The 15,054-nt window shown below is 43.8% G+C and overlaps 1 protein-coding gene across 4 annotated transcripts in view; it reads right to left on the bottom strand.

Moving 5' to 3' along the window:
- Positions 1-3,638: 3,638 nt before the first annotated feature.
- Irak4 (interleukin 1 receptor associated kinase 4) overlaps positions 3,639-15,054 on the bottom strand; it is a 27,091-nt gene continuing 15,675 nt past the window's right edge. For all 4 annotated transcript variants that reach the window (XM_041642599.1, XM_041642600.1, XM_041642601.1 and 1 more), the window contains exons 8-13: positions 13,462-13,576; positions 12,946-13,055; positions 10,581-10,764; positions 9,622-9,684; positions 6,000-6,158; positions 3,639-5,893 (exon numbers count right to left, since the gene is read on the bottom strand). In XM_041642599.1, coding sequence (XP_041498533.1) covers positions 5,852-5,893; positions 6,000-6,158; positions 9,622-9,684; positions 10,581-10,764; positions 12,946-13,055; positions 13,462-13,576 — 673 coding nt within the window. In that variant the 3' untranslated portion in view covers positions 3,639-5,851. The remainder of the gene's footprint in view (positions 5,894-5,999; positions 6,159-9,621; positions 9,685-10,580; positions 10,765-12,945; positions 13,056-13,461; positions 13,577-15,054) is intronic.

Below are 15,054 nucleotides of genomic sequence, written 5' to 3'. Positions count from 1 at the left end.
CTTTCCCCAGGAGCCTGCACAGCACCTCCAGCACTTTGAGTTAGTTGGCAGGAAGCTTCTAGCCCAGTTCCAGCTTGATCTCCTCATGTTCCACAACCAAAGTGTGTGGTGTCTTTAGTATTAGGGTCTTATCATCTAGTTCTGGTGAAAAACCAACAGCAGTGGAAATTGCCTTGTATTGCTTGGACAGCATCCTGGCCAAGAACTCAGGAGCTGCCCTATCCCCAGCATTGGAATTTCCACTAACCTTATAGCTTCTAGGAATATTTATTTCCAACCAAACAAGGGACTTCTGTTCAAACTCCGAGCTTTGTTTTGACACGGACAGGCACAGGCTGTTGGGGGCCTTTTTCCCCCTTACTCTGTTGTATGACCTCTGTGCTTTACCCAAGGACTTCAGAGTTATGTGTGGCCCTTGAACCTTGTGTGAACTGATTTCCCACGTACTTGGGTGTGTTTCAGAAGCCTTTCTTTTCTTTCTTTAGATCTGCCTTATTGGACTGGAGATATGGCATCTCAGTAGCACTGGCTGCTCTTCCAGAGGTACTGAGTTCAATTCCCAGCAACCACATGGTGGCTCACAACCATGAGATCTGGTGCCCTCTTCTGGCCTGAAGGCATACATGCAGGCAGAGCACTATATACATAATAATAAATAAATAAATCTTTTTAAAAAAATCTGTTTTATTTTTAATTATGTGTAGGTGTTGGGATGGGTATGTACATGTGATTGTAAGTGCCCTTGGAGGCCAGAGGCATTGACACCCACTGGAACTGGAGTTACAGGTGGTGGTTTGTAGACTCCATGACGTGGGTGCTGAGAATCTGAGTCCTCCGCAGGGGCATAACCACTGAGCCATCTCTCTAGCTCTCAGATGTCTTTCTAAATCTCTTAAAACACCAAGAACTTAGCATTACGCCATGTGTGAAATGCAGCCTTTGTGCAAAGGGTGGCAGGACCTCTGAAGGACCACCACCCATCATGCTAACCAGTTGCCAGTTGATTTTAGAAGTCAGTAGCTTCGGAAATACGAAGGGAAAATGACAGTGTGGTCCCATATACACCACAAAAGTTTCCATTTCTTCTATCGACTGTTTTCTCAACAGTCCAGACTTGCGTACGGCTGTCTGAAGGGGAGCTATGTTTTTAGTTTACCCGCCACTATCCACAAACACTTGCCCCGAGTTACTCCATTTCCTCAGGCTGCAGTGCTACTTCAGGGATGACATGCATTCCCACCTGCAACAGGCTCGTGGGGGCTAGGGCTGAGTCCTGGTGCCTGGGCTGGCCTAGGGCCCAGAGGAAGCACAGCCATGTCACACCTGCTACCATCCCACACATCTGATTGTCTCTGGGCTAAGCTGTGCCTAGTTGTTGCCTCTCTATTGGCTACATTGGGCTACTGAGGGGTCTCTAGGTTGGGTAAACACTTTCCATGCACAGAAAATTGCCTCCCAGGAGAGGAGTGTGCATAGCTTATTCTGGTTGGGGGTGGATATCTAATTCCCATCCTGGGGACAAACAGTCTTTTTCATTTACATTGCTGACATTTATGTATTAATTAAGCTTTTGTTTCAGGCCTTTGAGCCTTCCAGAGGCTCTATTGAATTTCACTATCATTTTTTTCCTTAGGAACTTTGTCTTGACACTAATCTGGCCTCAAATTTGCTTTTTAGTTCCCACACCGATCCCTTTGTCTGATTTCTTTTAATCATCCCTCTTGATTGCTTTATTAGTTTATGAGCTTGTTTACATATCAGTCCACACTGTTCAGACTTGTCAGGGGCGCTTTTTCCTAATAAAGGACACATGCCACAACGCTCATCAGAGCCACTAGAGACCGTACCAGTCCCAAGGTAACTGCTGAACCAGCCTCTGTTAAATCTCCTGGTCCTATCTGATACAACGGACTGGGCATGCAACACTGCCTCTCTCATGCGTGATTATTTCCACATTTGTCCTTCCTCTATTGTCCTCCAGTTCACAGTAGTCAGGGGACCCCCAGTTAGGTATCTATGATAGTTCCTGTGGGCCACCCACCAGAGAGCGATTTCCCTCATATTGTCTTGGATTATGTCATTGTTAGGGTTTCTATTGCTGTGAAGAGACAGTAGGACCACAGCAGCCCTTATAAAGGAAAATGCTTAATGGGGCTAGCTTACAGTTCAGAGGTTTAGTCCATTCCCCTCATGGTGAGAAGCACGGAGGCATTCAGGCAGACGTGGTGCTAGAGAAGGAGCCGAGAGAGCTACAACTTGACCAGCAGGCAGCAGGAGACTGTGTGCCACACTTGCGGAACTTGAGCCTATGAAACTTCAAAGCCTACACATTTCCTCCAATAAGGCCATACCTACTTCAACCAGGCCACACCTCCTAATAGTGCCATACCTATTCAAACCCCCATAGATCATATAAGTTTTGTCTTAAAGCAGGGTTGTGTGGTTATATTAGTTTTTCTGCTTCCACAACACTAGGTTGATTCCATCTACTCTCTTGCCCTACAGCTTTAAGAGCTAATTTATCATGTAAAAGTCTCCTCCAATTCAAACAGTTCAACAGCACAATATTCCATGATTATCACACCAGGTCATTATTAAGGCCCCTGTGCAGCAGTGAGGTTTATCCTTCCTCTGTATTAAAGATCATGCATAAGGGATATTTCCCATTCCTTCCTCCTTCTCATTGACAAATTCTCCCCACGGATTCCAAGAGTGGAGATCACAGGGAGGACTATTCAGCATACATGTAATTTGTATTTTAAGTCCTCCATATGAAATGGCAAGCTAGCAGCCCATCCTGCATCAGCTTGAATGCATTAATAAACTCAATTACCAACAACATGTTGGTGTTGCATTAAGGACAGAAATCAATACAGCACTTCTCTTTGGTGTCATTTAACCAACAGTGAGCCCAGGTCTGAATTCTCTACTTTGTTCTCCTGTGTCTTCTGTCACCTGTCTGTCTGTTGTATGAGTCTGAATCTGTGTCTGTCTAAATGCCATCTTGTGAATCTGTCCCTTTTCTTTGGCTGTATATCTGTGTGTGTTTATGTTGCTATCCCTAACAAAGGGCTGAATAGCACAGAGAGTATTGCACAGGGAAGGAATGGGGGACACCTTACAGAAATCTTTAACAGTTTTTTTTTTTAACAAGGGTGGTGTGGGAAGTCCTTCTGTATATGTGTTGCTTTTATTAGCTAATGAATAAAGAAGCTGCTCTTAGCCAATGGCTTAATAGAACATAGCCAGGCTGGAAGGGATATATATATAGAGAGAGTAGGTGGAGTCACTGAGATGCCATGAAGCCACCAGCCAGAACCTTGCTGGTAGGCCACAAGCCTTGTGGTAAAACATAAAATAATGGAAATGGGTTAATACTAGATGTAAGAGCTTGCTAGCAATATGCTTAAGTGATTGGCCAAGCAGTGATTTAAATAATATAGTTTCTGAGTGATTATTTCCAGGCTGGGCAGTTGGGAATGAACAAGCGGCCTCCCCCAACACAAGGAATCAAGTTACTTACTCCAGCTGACCCCAACTGACCCAGATAGCAAACAGTATTACACTTATCATTGTTTATCAAACAATACCCATATGTTGTTGTCTTCAATGATTATGGATATTCATGTTTATAAGACCGCTTTCAAAAGATTGCTTTCAATATATATTTGCTGTTTTCATCAAATGATTATCACAATACAAACAAACAAAGCATACATGTATTACTCCTAGGTCAGGGACACGGAAGACTAGATAACTCAAGATTACAACTATTCATTGCTTTGGTTGTAAAAGTAGACTATATGGGAATCAAAGGCAAATAAGGTTGATTGTTACACTGTTCTCTTAAATGTGGGCTCAGCAAACGGGCTGACTACACAGTAGGAGATCAGCCTTAAGTGACCGCAAGGAATTTTATTTACTGGCTGTGAGGTCCAGAAAAATTCCAGTCCCTTGGAATAGAAGAAACTTTTTTTTAGTATACTTCACTGCCATACCATTTCCGTGGGGGAAAGAGAGAGAGAGAGAGAGAGAGAGAGAGAGAGAGAGAGAGAGAGAGAAAGATACACTCTAGCCCTAGCTGGTATCAAGCTCACAGAGACTGCCTGGCTCTACCTCCCAATGGCATTAAAGGACATTTGCCCTGGTCTCATTTTTTTTCTTTCATTTTACATGCCAATTCAGAGAATAATGCAGAGGGCAGAATCTGCACCTTTTTCTTATTGTAGTCTGAAATGGCCAGCTGATTCCACTCATCAAGGGGGCATGCCATTGCATACCGACAAGAAGATGGCCTTTCTGGAACTTTCCTCACAGAGACTCCGCCTGCAGGCGGACCACTGCTGTCTTGTTTACGTGTCTTTTCACTCAGGCAGGACCAATGCAGCCACCACTACAGCAAGTGTCTTCGTTAGCGTTTCCATTGCTGTGACAAAACACTATGACCAGAAAGCAAGTCGGGAAGAAAGGGGTTTATCTGGCTCACACTTCAGCCTTTCTGTTCATCACTGAAGGAAGTCAGGACAGGAACTCAAGCGGGGCTGGAACCCGGAGGCCGTGGAGAAGTGCTACTGACCGGCTTGCTTCTTCTGGCTTGCTTAGCTCACCTTTTTTATGGAACACAGGACCAGCAGCCCAGGGATGGCACCACCCACCTTGGGCTGGGTCTTCCCCTATTGATCACTAAATGAGAAAATGCCTTACAGCTGGATCTCAAGGAGGTATTTCCTCAGTGGAGGCGCCTGCTCCCTGCAGACTCTAGCTTGTGTCAAGCTGACACATAAAACCACCCAGTACAGCAAAAGAGCCTGCCATTCTTGCCACATGGGAAGGGATGACATCAGGATTGTCCCCTTGGGTGGGTGCTCCACCCTCAGACAGATCAGCTCCAGTTGCTGTCTTATTGCACATAGCAGAGACAATGCAAGTACCACCCCCAAGCTGATCATTGGTTCTGTTACGCCCCACATAAAGTACTAAGTGTGTGAGTTTTCCCTGGGGGAGACAAGCAAGCATCTATTCATTCAAATTAGGATATCAAAGGCAGACTGAATGATTGAGTCCACCCATGGTGACCCAATGAGTTTAATTAGGGTTAAAGGAGCAGGGGTGGGGGTAACGTACAGGAGGAGGTGTGGGGGTTACGTATTGGAGGAGTGGTGGGAGGAGCCATGGAGGAGCGGTGGGAGGAGCCATGGAAGTTATGTACAGGTTGGGGTTAAGTACCAGGAGCATAGGAAGAGTTATTTACAGGAGCACAGAGTTCATTAACAAGACAGAAAAGCCAAATCTGAGGTTTAGGGTAGCTGAGAGCTGGACCAGAGCTTTACAGGAGATTAGCGGAGTCTGCTGAGCTTCAAACCAGGGTCTCTGGCTATATGGTAGTGGCACAGGCAGAGGAGGCAGAGGCAGGCAGATTTCTGAGCTCGAGGTCAGCCTGGTCTGTAGAGAGAGAGTATCAGGACTTCTAGGGCCAACAACAACAAAACCCCAAACCCTAGGGTCTCCCTAGTGCTGTACTGTTTTTCTGAATCTTGTAGTTGCTGTAATTTGATGATATTGCCATGGAAAATGATCTCCATACAAAGGAGGTGGGGCCAAGTGCCACCATGCTACTGTCACTTTGGCAGCGGGTCAACGCATCCGTTAATCAGTCAGTACAGTGCACCATGCTGCCGTGTTAAACATAAAGACCATTTAGGAAAACAAAACCAAAAACCAGGCTGGTGATGTAGCTCAGTGCCAAAGTGCTTGTTCAGTCTTCAGGACCACAAGACGTTAAAAAACAAAGGTGAAGGGTGAGTGCTTATCGAGTGTGTTATACGTAGATTATATATATATATAGTCTATTTCACTCTTGTTTAGCAGGCATCTCTTGCAGCAACTGTTGAACCTTTAAAAAGAAAGAATACAAGAACATTATGCAGACGCCTCGGGACACACACTTCGCGAAGGCTAACGGCCCGCAGCCCTCGCTGCCTGTGGATATAAGAGGGTACCTTCGCAATGTCCGGCCTCTTGTTCTTCTTTTCGTGCAGACACTGACTAGCTGCAGCGTACATGGCTTCGATGGACGCAGGGTCCGCGTCATCCATCTTCTCGTCGGTGTAATCCCCGATCGTCTTCTCTTCATCCTCTATCTCTTCTTTAATATCCAGCTATAAACACGGGCATGAAAACTTGGTCAAAAGCTCCAAAATGAAAGAAATCAGAACGCAGATGTAAATGATTTAAATTCGTCTATTTTTGTAAGAACCTGAACTCTTATTTTCCTATTTTTTTCATAACCTCCTTAGGAACTGAAGCCACGTGGGACAGACGTTAGATCAGGAAATGTACGCGCGCGCAGGCATCGCTGATTTACTAGTGTTATTCCCGTCCACTCCTACCCATCTGCTTTACAATTCTCGTCTTTCTGTGATGAGCGAACTGCTCGCATTCCTCCTGGCAGCACCTGCCAGTTCAGGAGCATCAGCTTCCTGCATGATCATTTCCGAGAATACTGTTTCACCTTCTGCATTTAGACACCCTGGGCTTATTCACAGGAACTCAGAATGCTGAACCAAAGAGAAAGAAGGACTTGGAGACTGGGCGATGGAGGAGGAGGAGGAGGTGCTGTGGGCTGAACGGTCAGATGAGTGGTGGCCCCAGAAGCATGTATCTATGTATGTCTATGTCCTGGTTCCTGGAGTCTGTAAATATGACCTCACGTGAAAAAATCGATCTCTGTGGACATCTGAAATGAGAGGTCATCTTGGGTTTAGTGGTTTGGATGGAATGTTCACCGCAGGCTTCTATTGGTGGTGCTGTTTGGGTAGGCTTGGCAGGTGAAGCCTTGTGAAGGAGGTTTATCACTTGCAGAGGGGTGGGGATGGGCTTTGAGGGCTTAAGGCCTCATTGTACTTCCAGTTCACTCTGATTTGAGCTTGTGGTTTGAGATATGGGCTGCAAGCTTCCTGCTCCCGCTGTCACACCAGCCACTTGTTACCCTATCTCCCTGCAAGAGACTTTGGAACCATAAGCACCAATACACTCTTCTACACTCGGGGGTGGGTTGGTGTTTTATCACAGCAATAAAACAGTAAGTAAATCCTGAGTTATCCAGGCAAGCTCTAACTTCAATGACAAGTGTGTGTGTGTGTGTGTATATATGAGACAAAAAGAAAAAGACCAAGAAGAAATTGCGACCACCAGCAGCAGAGCTGGTAGTGACAGGGCTATAAGCCGAAGATACCAGAAGCCACCAGAACCTGGGAGAGGCAGGAAGAGTCTCCCTGGACTCTCAGGAGGGACTCGTGGGCTTATCAAAACTTGACTTCAGACTTCTGGCTGCATTGAGAGGCTTTCTTTCTGTCACTTTAAGACACCTGGTTTATGGTATGTTTTGTAGTAGCTCAAATAGATTTATATCGAAAGGAAGGATTACGAGCGAGGAGTGGAACATAACATTCCAAAACCCTTGCAAAAGAAGGATTGTGAAATGACACAGCAGTGGAAAGTAGGCTCACTGAGAGACAGATCACAAGTACCCGACATTACAGTCTTAGGACTTGCCAGCCGTACCCGCACTCCAGAGTGTACTGTTCCCTGATTTTTACACTTTCACGGTTAAATGACACAGTGCAAACTTGTGACTCACAGAGTTTCATTTCTATTCAAACCAAAGTGGTGACTTTTACACCTACTGAAGGGAAGGAGGATTTTGGTAGGAGACCCTTAGAGGTCTTTATGTCAGAAGCTGAAGCTGAGGAAGCACAGGTTGTCACCCCTAGTCCCTTATCTCTTCTCTGGCCCTGTGGGACTTTGTTTGTCTTGTTTTTCTGGTTTTAGGAATCCAGTTCAAGGCTTTGTGCAAGCTAGGAAAGAGTTCTCCCCACCAGCACCAACCTGCACTGCTAACCTCTCCTATAAGAAATGATTTTCCCATTGATTTATTTATTGTGGGAGGTGGAGGTCAGAGGACAGCTTGAAGGAGTCAGGTCGCAGGTCAGGCTAGGTGGCAGCACTTTTACATGCTGAACTTCTTCCTGGCCTCTCTTTTTCTAATGTTTATTTTTTTATTGTATGAAAAAATTTAATGAAAAAAATGAAGATCCTTTTGAAGAAGAGCATACAGCAGTCCCATTTCTGAGACTTGGGGTACACTCAAGGGATGTACTGTGTGGGGAAGTCTGCTGGTTGTTTTTTTTTAAGTTTGTGTGCACATGCTTGTGCACAGATAATGTTTATGTTTTTAATCCAACCCCTGCCACGAACTTTATCTATGTCCATATAGTAACAGCTTAAATATGGCCTCTCCAATTCAGGCTTCTCTCTTGAGCTCCTGTAACTGATGGGACAGAGAACTTTATATTTCTGGTTAACATAATTTTTTAAAATTTGCCATTATAACATTCTGAATACCATTAGACTATTCTCATAAATATCTTCTAATATAAATATACTTCATATATTATTTTAATATTGCATTTTCAACAGACCATGGACATTTCTGTTTTATGGTGGACCTTTGTAACAATCTCACACGCTACAGTTTACTCAATTTAGTTTTGCCACTAAGACTTTTGTTGCCCTTTGACAAAGTCCTATTTTAATTATCTGTATGCATGTGTGTGTTTTTGTATGTGGCTATGTGTACAAGTATGCAGGTACCTGTGAAGGTCAGAGGCCTCAGACCTGGAGCTAAGGTTATAAGCAGTTGTCAGACACCTAACATGGGTGTTGAGAAATAAACCTGGCCCTCTGAAAAAGGAGAATGACCTTTTGACTGCTGCACCATCTCTCCAGCCCTGGCATCAAGACTGAACAAGTAAGTTATACCTTCTGATCGTCTGATCCTAATTCTCGTACATGATCTAGTAAATGTCTATTGTCTGAATAGTTTGTACCAATAGGGCATACAAATAAATTAGGATAAAAGGAGTATAGTTGTTAAAAAATGTAAAAAAAATTATAAATAATAATATATCTTTAGAGATATATACAAAGACACACACATATATGTCCTTATATATAAGTATCACATATATATTCTTTATAAATATGTATAAAGATATATATGTAAAGATACATGTTTTTATATATATCTTTAAAGATGCATATAATCTTTAAAGGATGTGGTGTAATTTATCTAAAGTTTAGCTATCATTTAACTCATCTACTTATAAACTATCAATCAAATGTTCAATATAAAAATGAGGAGGGTAGGAATAGTAGTAAAGGAAGAAAGTGTTTTAACTTTGCAAGTAAAACACTCCACAATGAAATCATGAAGTTTTACCAGCATTTATATTCTTATGCAGATATGAATGAAATCTGTAAGTTTTTTCCTATGATATGAAAATGATTTTGCCACCCAGGGTTTGGATACCCTAGAAAGTAATAAGCCATAGGCGAATTGGCTTTCTTCTCATTTTGCTACAAAGACACCGGAACAGAGACTATAGAAACAATCTCTTCAGGCTTCACAAATACATCCCAGCGACATGGACACACAGCATGCACTTTCACCACGCCATCACACACAGTCAGAGAGGGCATTTCTACATGCCATATTTACACACGTGAACTTAAGACCACAAAGGCAGGAGAGGAAAAGACTGATAAAAATGGATTCCTTACTAGTAGTTGAGGTTCACGGTTTTCATCCACAGCCGCAAGTCCGGTGATTAGCTCTAATAAAACCTAGGGAGACAAAAAGATCCATTAGCAAAACACGAAGACATCAAGTGGGAGTTAGAAGGAAAGTGGATGAGCCAGGGACTTGACCACGCTGGGCAAGGCTTTCTTCTTGTGCTAACCACTGGCATGGAGCGTGGATGCTGACAGAAATCAACCCAGCAATTCCTGTATAAAGCCTAGGGACGCCGATATCAAAGAGCTGTACTGCACATGTGTTCTGGGAACTCCAGGTCTGTTCGTTATTATGGGGCTCTCAGGAGAATCTTATTTTCCAACCAGTAGCCACATTTCACAACCCTGTGTCTTAACGTGGCGTGGAATAGAGTTCTGGTTCCATAAGTGAAGCCTGTTTGGAAGACTAAGAGGATGCCCCATTAATCTTACCCCTCTTTCTCCACTTCTGACTGTGAGATGATAAAATGACAAAAAAGGCAAGAGAAGAAAAGTATGTATTATGTGGTGTGACTAACTTGGTGCTCTGACTCGATTTAAGCTTCATTTGAATTCGTGGTAAGCCAATCATCCCTTGCAGCAATGAAAAAAAATTCAACTAAAAATTTTGCATATTGGGAATTGTTCATAAACCTTTTTCTGTAACTATAGGCTAATACAAATCGTTCATATATTTATATGGGAGAGCTAAACAAAATACATGTACTAAAACATTCTAATTTAATTCACTATTTTAAAAGAATAATCAGGGGCTGGAATGAGGGCTCGGCAATTAAAGGCACTTGCCGCCAAGCCCGAGTTTGATCCCTGGGAACCAAGATGGTGGAAGGAGAGAACCGGCTCCTGCAAGCTGCCCTCTGGCTCTTGGCATGTGTATGCTGTGCCACGTGCATGCACACATACTCTAAAGAAATCAAAGCAAACCAATAAAGAGAGTGATCACGTACCACGCCAAAGCTGTAGATGTCCGATTTGGGCGTTATTTCTCCTCGCAAAGCTTCAGGTGCCATGTAAGCCGTTGTGCCCACGATTCGACTGGTCATGACTGTCTGGGCAAACTTTGCAGAAGCCCGCGCAAGCCCAAAGTCAGATATTTTGGCGGTAAAGTCTTTGTCTAGTAGAATATTTGCACTGGAAAAAAATTTAAATTTGAAGGAAGCCAACTTTTCTTACCTACAAGGTCAAGTAGGTTCTTAGAGGTATATGTGTACATTTGCATATACATACATGCACTGTATATGTCTTAGTTACAATGTATGTCATTTTATAGATGCAGCATAGAAGACTGAAATGTGTTTAAATCAGTCAGTTAGATGACAGCAAGAGAGAGATCACTGCTTTCCTTTCTTTTCTGTATCTTGAAGGGAGGTGCAGGTCCATGTATAAGGTTTCACCTACCCATGTGTTCATATAGTTTATTAGATGTCTTTTGGGGACTGTTTCCTTTTGCTTGGTCGTTACATTTTAGGGGTCCTTGGGGTTTACTCCTGGGCTCTTATGCTATATATTTCAGTAATTAAATGATAACTCTTCAAGCATCATATTCATGCAAGTGCTATACACTCTGCTCAGACTTCTACCTTCAAATCTCTATGTCAGACTGTCCGCTTAGCCTTGCTACTTCCATCTCTTAAAAGAACATCAAACACAGAATGTATACCCTTCTCAAAGCGCCCCTCCCCCCCAACTGGAACCTCTTCCTGTTCTTTCTATATAAGTGAGTCACGTCCCAATTATTCCAGCGTGCAACTGTGGATGCTGTAAGTTCCAAGGCTGTTACTGATTTCTCCCCTCTTCCTGGCCCTCTACAGCTAAGATACAAACATGTCTTGCCACACTAAGCACTTGTGTCTGTTCACTTCTGCTCATATGAACTGTGTCTATCAAGATGTCTACAGCGATCTATTAATTTCTCCTGGTTTTAAACCGCTCTCTATGCTCGACTCAAAGTGATTTGTAAAACTTGAATACGATACTGTCATCCAGCAGTTCTCCTGTCCCCTTTGCGGGTCGAACGGCTCTTTCACGGGGGTTACTGTCCGATATCCTGCATATTGGATATTTACATTATGATTCATAACTAGTTATGAAGTAGCAAGAAAATAATCTTATAGTGGGGGTCACCACAACCTGAGGCACTGTACTAAAGGGTCACAGCAATGGAAAGGCTTACAAGTACTGCTGTAGTTTTGTATTTCAAGAGCATCTCATCACAGCTATGATCAAACCCTTGCCTTTGCCCGCCAGGCCCCATAAGACTTGACTCCTGCTCTTCTGTTTAATTTCCTCTCACGACTTCTACCCCTCACTTTCTGCACACCAGTCAGTCACACTGTAACCATTTTACTTCCCGCAACTCATCATGGTCTCTCTCTCTCCCTTCCTCTCTTATTTATTTTACCCCTAAGTGCTAGCTGCATGTACACCTTTGTGCCAGAAGAGGGCACCAGATCCCATTAGAGATGCGGTTGCTGGGAATTGAACTCAGGACTTCTGGAGGAGCAGCTTAATCGCTGATCTCCTAATAGCTGAGCCATCTCTCCAGCCGCCCTCAAATTCCCTCCTAACATCCATCTTATAGGCTTGTGTTCTCTAGAATGTTTTCGTCATCGACTACACAGTTACCCTCAAACTGTGCTTCCTTGTTTCCTGCTCATTGTTCAGGCCTTCGCTTCAACACCATTTCCTTCAAAATCCTCCTTTATATTAACACGGAACACTAATAAACATGAAAACTCTATTATGAGCAGGGCGGTGGTGGCGCACGCCTTTAATCCCAGCACTTGGGAGGCAGAGGCAGGCGGATCTCTGTGAGTTCGAGGCCAGCCTGGTCTACAAGAGCTAGTTCCGGACAGGCACCAAAGCTACAGAGAAACCCTGTCTCGAAAAACAAAAAAAAAAAAAAAAAAGAAAGAAAGAAAGAAAGAAAGAAAGAAAGAAAACTCTATTATGTTGTGATTGATGTTGAACTCCGCTTGGAGCTATATCTGCTAACCATATCATGTACGATGCCTAGCATGTAGCAAGTAGACGCCTAACTAGGTAAATAACATAAGGGTGGAGAGGACTGAAGAATAACCACGGAGATGAAGGTGATTCAGGAGAGACCAGTGATCCGAAAGCCAGGAAAACCCTCACCTCCCCAGAGAAGCAGGCCAGAGGCTTGAAACAAGGGAGATGACAGGTGTGTGGAGCGCAAAGGGCTTTTCAGGGACGGGAAAAGTCTCACCCCTATCCGTTAAGATGCACGAAAGAAAAGGGCAAGAAAATGATTCTTTAAAGATGGCTTTCGGAGTTTCACAGTAGATTTACCTTTTGATATCCCTATGAATATGATGATTTTCGTGGAGAAAACTTATGCCATTAGCTGCACCCTGAGCGATCTTGCATCTCATGTGCCAAGAGAGTGGTGGAGTGCCATCCTTGTGAAGAAACAAACAGATTTTAAACAGTGGTTTAGGTGAAAAAAGAAGTCCAAAGAAAACCCATAATAGTATTCTCTATCGTCATTTTTGTACCACTAACCATATCACTAAGAATTTAGAGTTACATTTTTTAAAGCTTGCAAAAAAATAATCTCACATAAGATTAAGTGGAGGCTGCACTCCTCCCTTGAAAATACAAATGCACAAGACCATCGCCAACATCTGGCCTTTGCCGATGCTTTTGTGGTTTAAATTTGCAACACCTGTCAACACATAAACTGCATCATTTTACAGAACAGGGGACAGTAAGTTCAGTGTGGTTTCAGGGAACCCCACCAAATGTGAACATTAGCAATATAACACAGAAACGGAAAGTGAGACAGTCTGGTGACAGGGGTCTTACCAAGCAGGACAGTCTGTCGAGCAAGGAGCCATTGGGCATGTAAGCATATACTAAGCACAGGTTGTCGCTGTCGCTTGAGAAGCCGAGTAGCTCCACCAGGTTCTCGTGCTGACACCTGTGAAGTGAGGCAGCGTGCGAAATGATTAGACTAAATATTTCTAGCAGTTACTCAAGTTAAGAGTTTTAGCAGAAAGATCAAAGAGATAGTCGCATAACTATGTGTGTATGTAATATGTAATATACATGTCATATGTAACTGACAGATGTTCATAACATGCTAACAGGCTCATTGAAATTGAGGATTCTTTTCTGTAAACGGTTCTTGTTTCAGTACTACTGATCCATAGCAGAAGCGAACCTCTCCCGATTCTGTAGCCACCTTTGATCAGATCAACAGAACCCGAGACAGGTTAGCTAAGGACGAGGCCGATGCTCATCTTTGCTCAGCGCCTTTTCAAGATCTGGAAACTTAGAGCACGGACAAATCCCTAGCACAACACGACTCTAACACACCCAAGGCACTGCTTTCCAGGAACGTCTTCAGCCACGTTTACCTGTCATGCTTACAGTCTTCCATCACATGCTTGTCTACAATCTGAGTTCTTTGTTACACTGGAGAGAAATGACTACAAAAGCCACAGGATAACAAGGCCACAGGCCTCAGCTGAAAGTGCAGTCCTGCCACCTCCTGGGCCTGCGACACAAGGCATGCTGGCAACCTCAGCCTCAGTCCTTCCCTGCATACAGAACATGGTGGTGGCGTGACAGGGCCGCACCACACGGATGCTGTGGGCGTTAATGAAGAGCTGGGCTAACCCGAAGCACACACGGCCCATGAGAGACGCTCCACTCAGGCTGTGCTCATTTTGCTCATTCCACGCCATCTATAATTCTGCATGCCCTGGAATAAAATCAGACTTCTGCTCTTAGACGTACTCTGAGAAGTGTAAGCTGATTCAATAAATTCTCCATTTCCACCAAATTTGCACATTTTAAATACAACTAGATAATGTTTAACAAATTTCTCCAGTCTCTAAAGCAGGTGGTAGCTCACCTGTTTTGTTTCACTGAGCTGTACAATGTTACCATTTTACTCCCCAGTGGACAGAGGTCAGACATCTGGATTGGTCATTCTGATAGCAAGGTGCAGAAAGAGACACTTAACCATAACAGGAGAGGCTGGGATGCAGCAAATCGACTGGGGGTGGGGGGCAAGTATGTGACACCAAGCGCCGTTTCAGGTGCTGGTGACCAAGCCCAGAGCCTTGCTCGTGGCAGACACTTCACCACCTGGGCCTCAAGTTAGTGGCAGAACCAACAATGGAGGAAGAGATGAGGAGATCAAGTCTGGAGAGAGCGTTGACAGGGGTTTCCGTGTGCGCCATTTGCCATTTTTACTGCACATGAACTAACCTCGGTCTGTTAGCTATTTTATGAGGTCAACAATGGAGTGGGTGATGGATAGCGATGGCCTCATGGCGATTGTTTAATAACCTCCTCAGGATTCAGATCAAAAGCTCTGGAATTAGCTATATCTGGACCAGAAGCCATCTCCAAAAATTCCTAACACTAATTATTTGCTGGTGACATGAC

The sequence above is a fragment of the Microtus oregoni genome, unplaced genomic scaffold (genome assembly GCF_018167655.1).
Source record: "Microtus oregoni isolate MIOR12 unplaced genomic scaffold, Mior012 000077F_ref0000221, whole genome shotgun sequence".
NCBI lineage: Eukaryota > Metazoa > Chordata > Mammalia > Rodentia > Cricetidae > Microtus > Microtus oregoni.
Note: the sequence above shows the minus strand (reverse complement) of the source record. Positions and strands in the feature narration are given on the sequence as shown.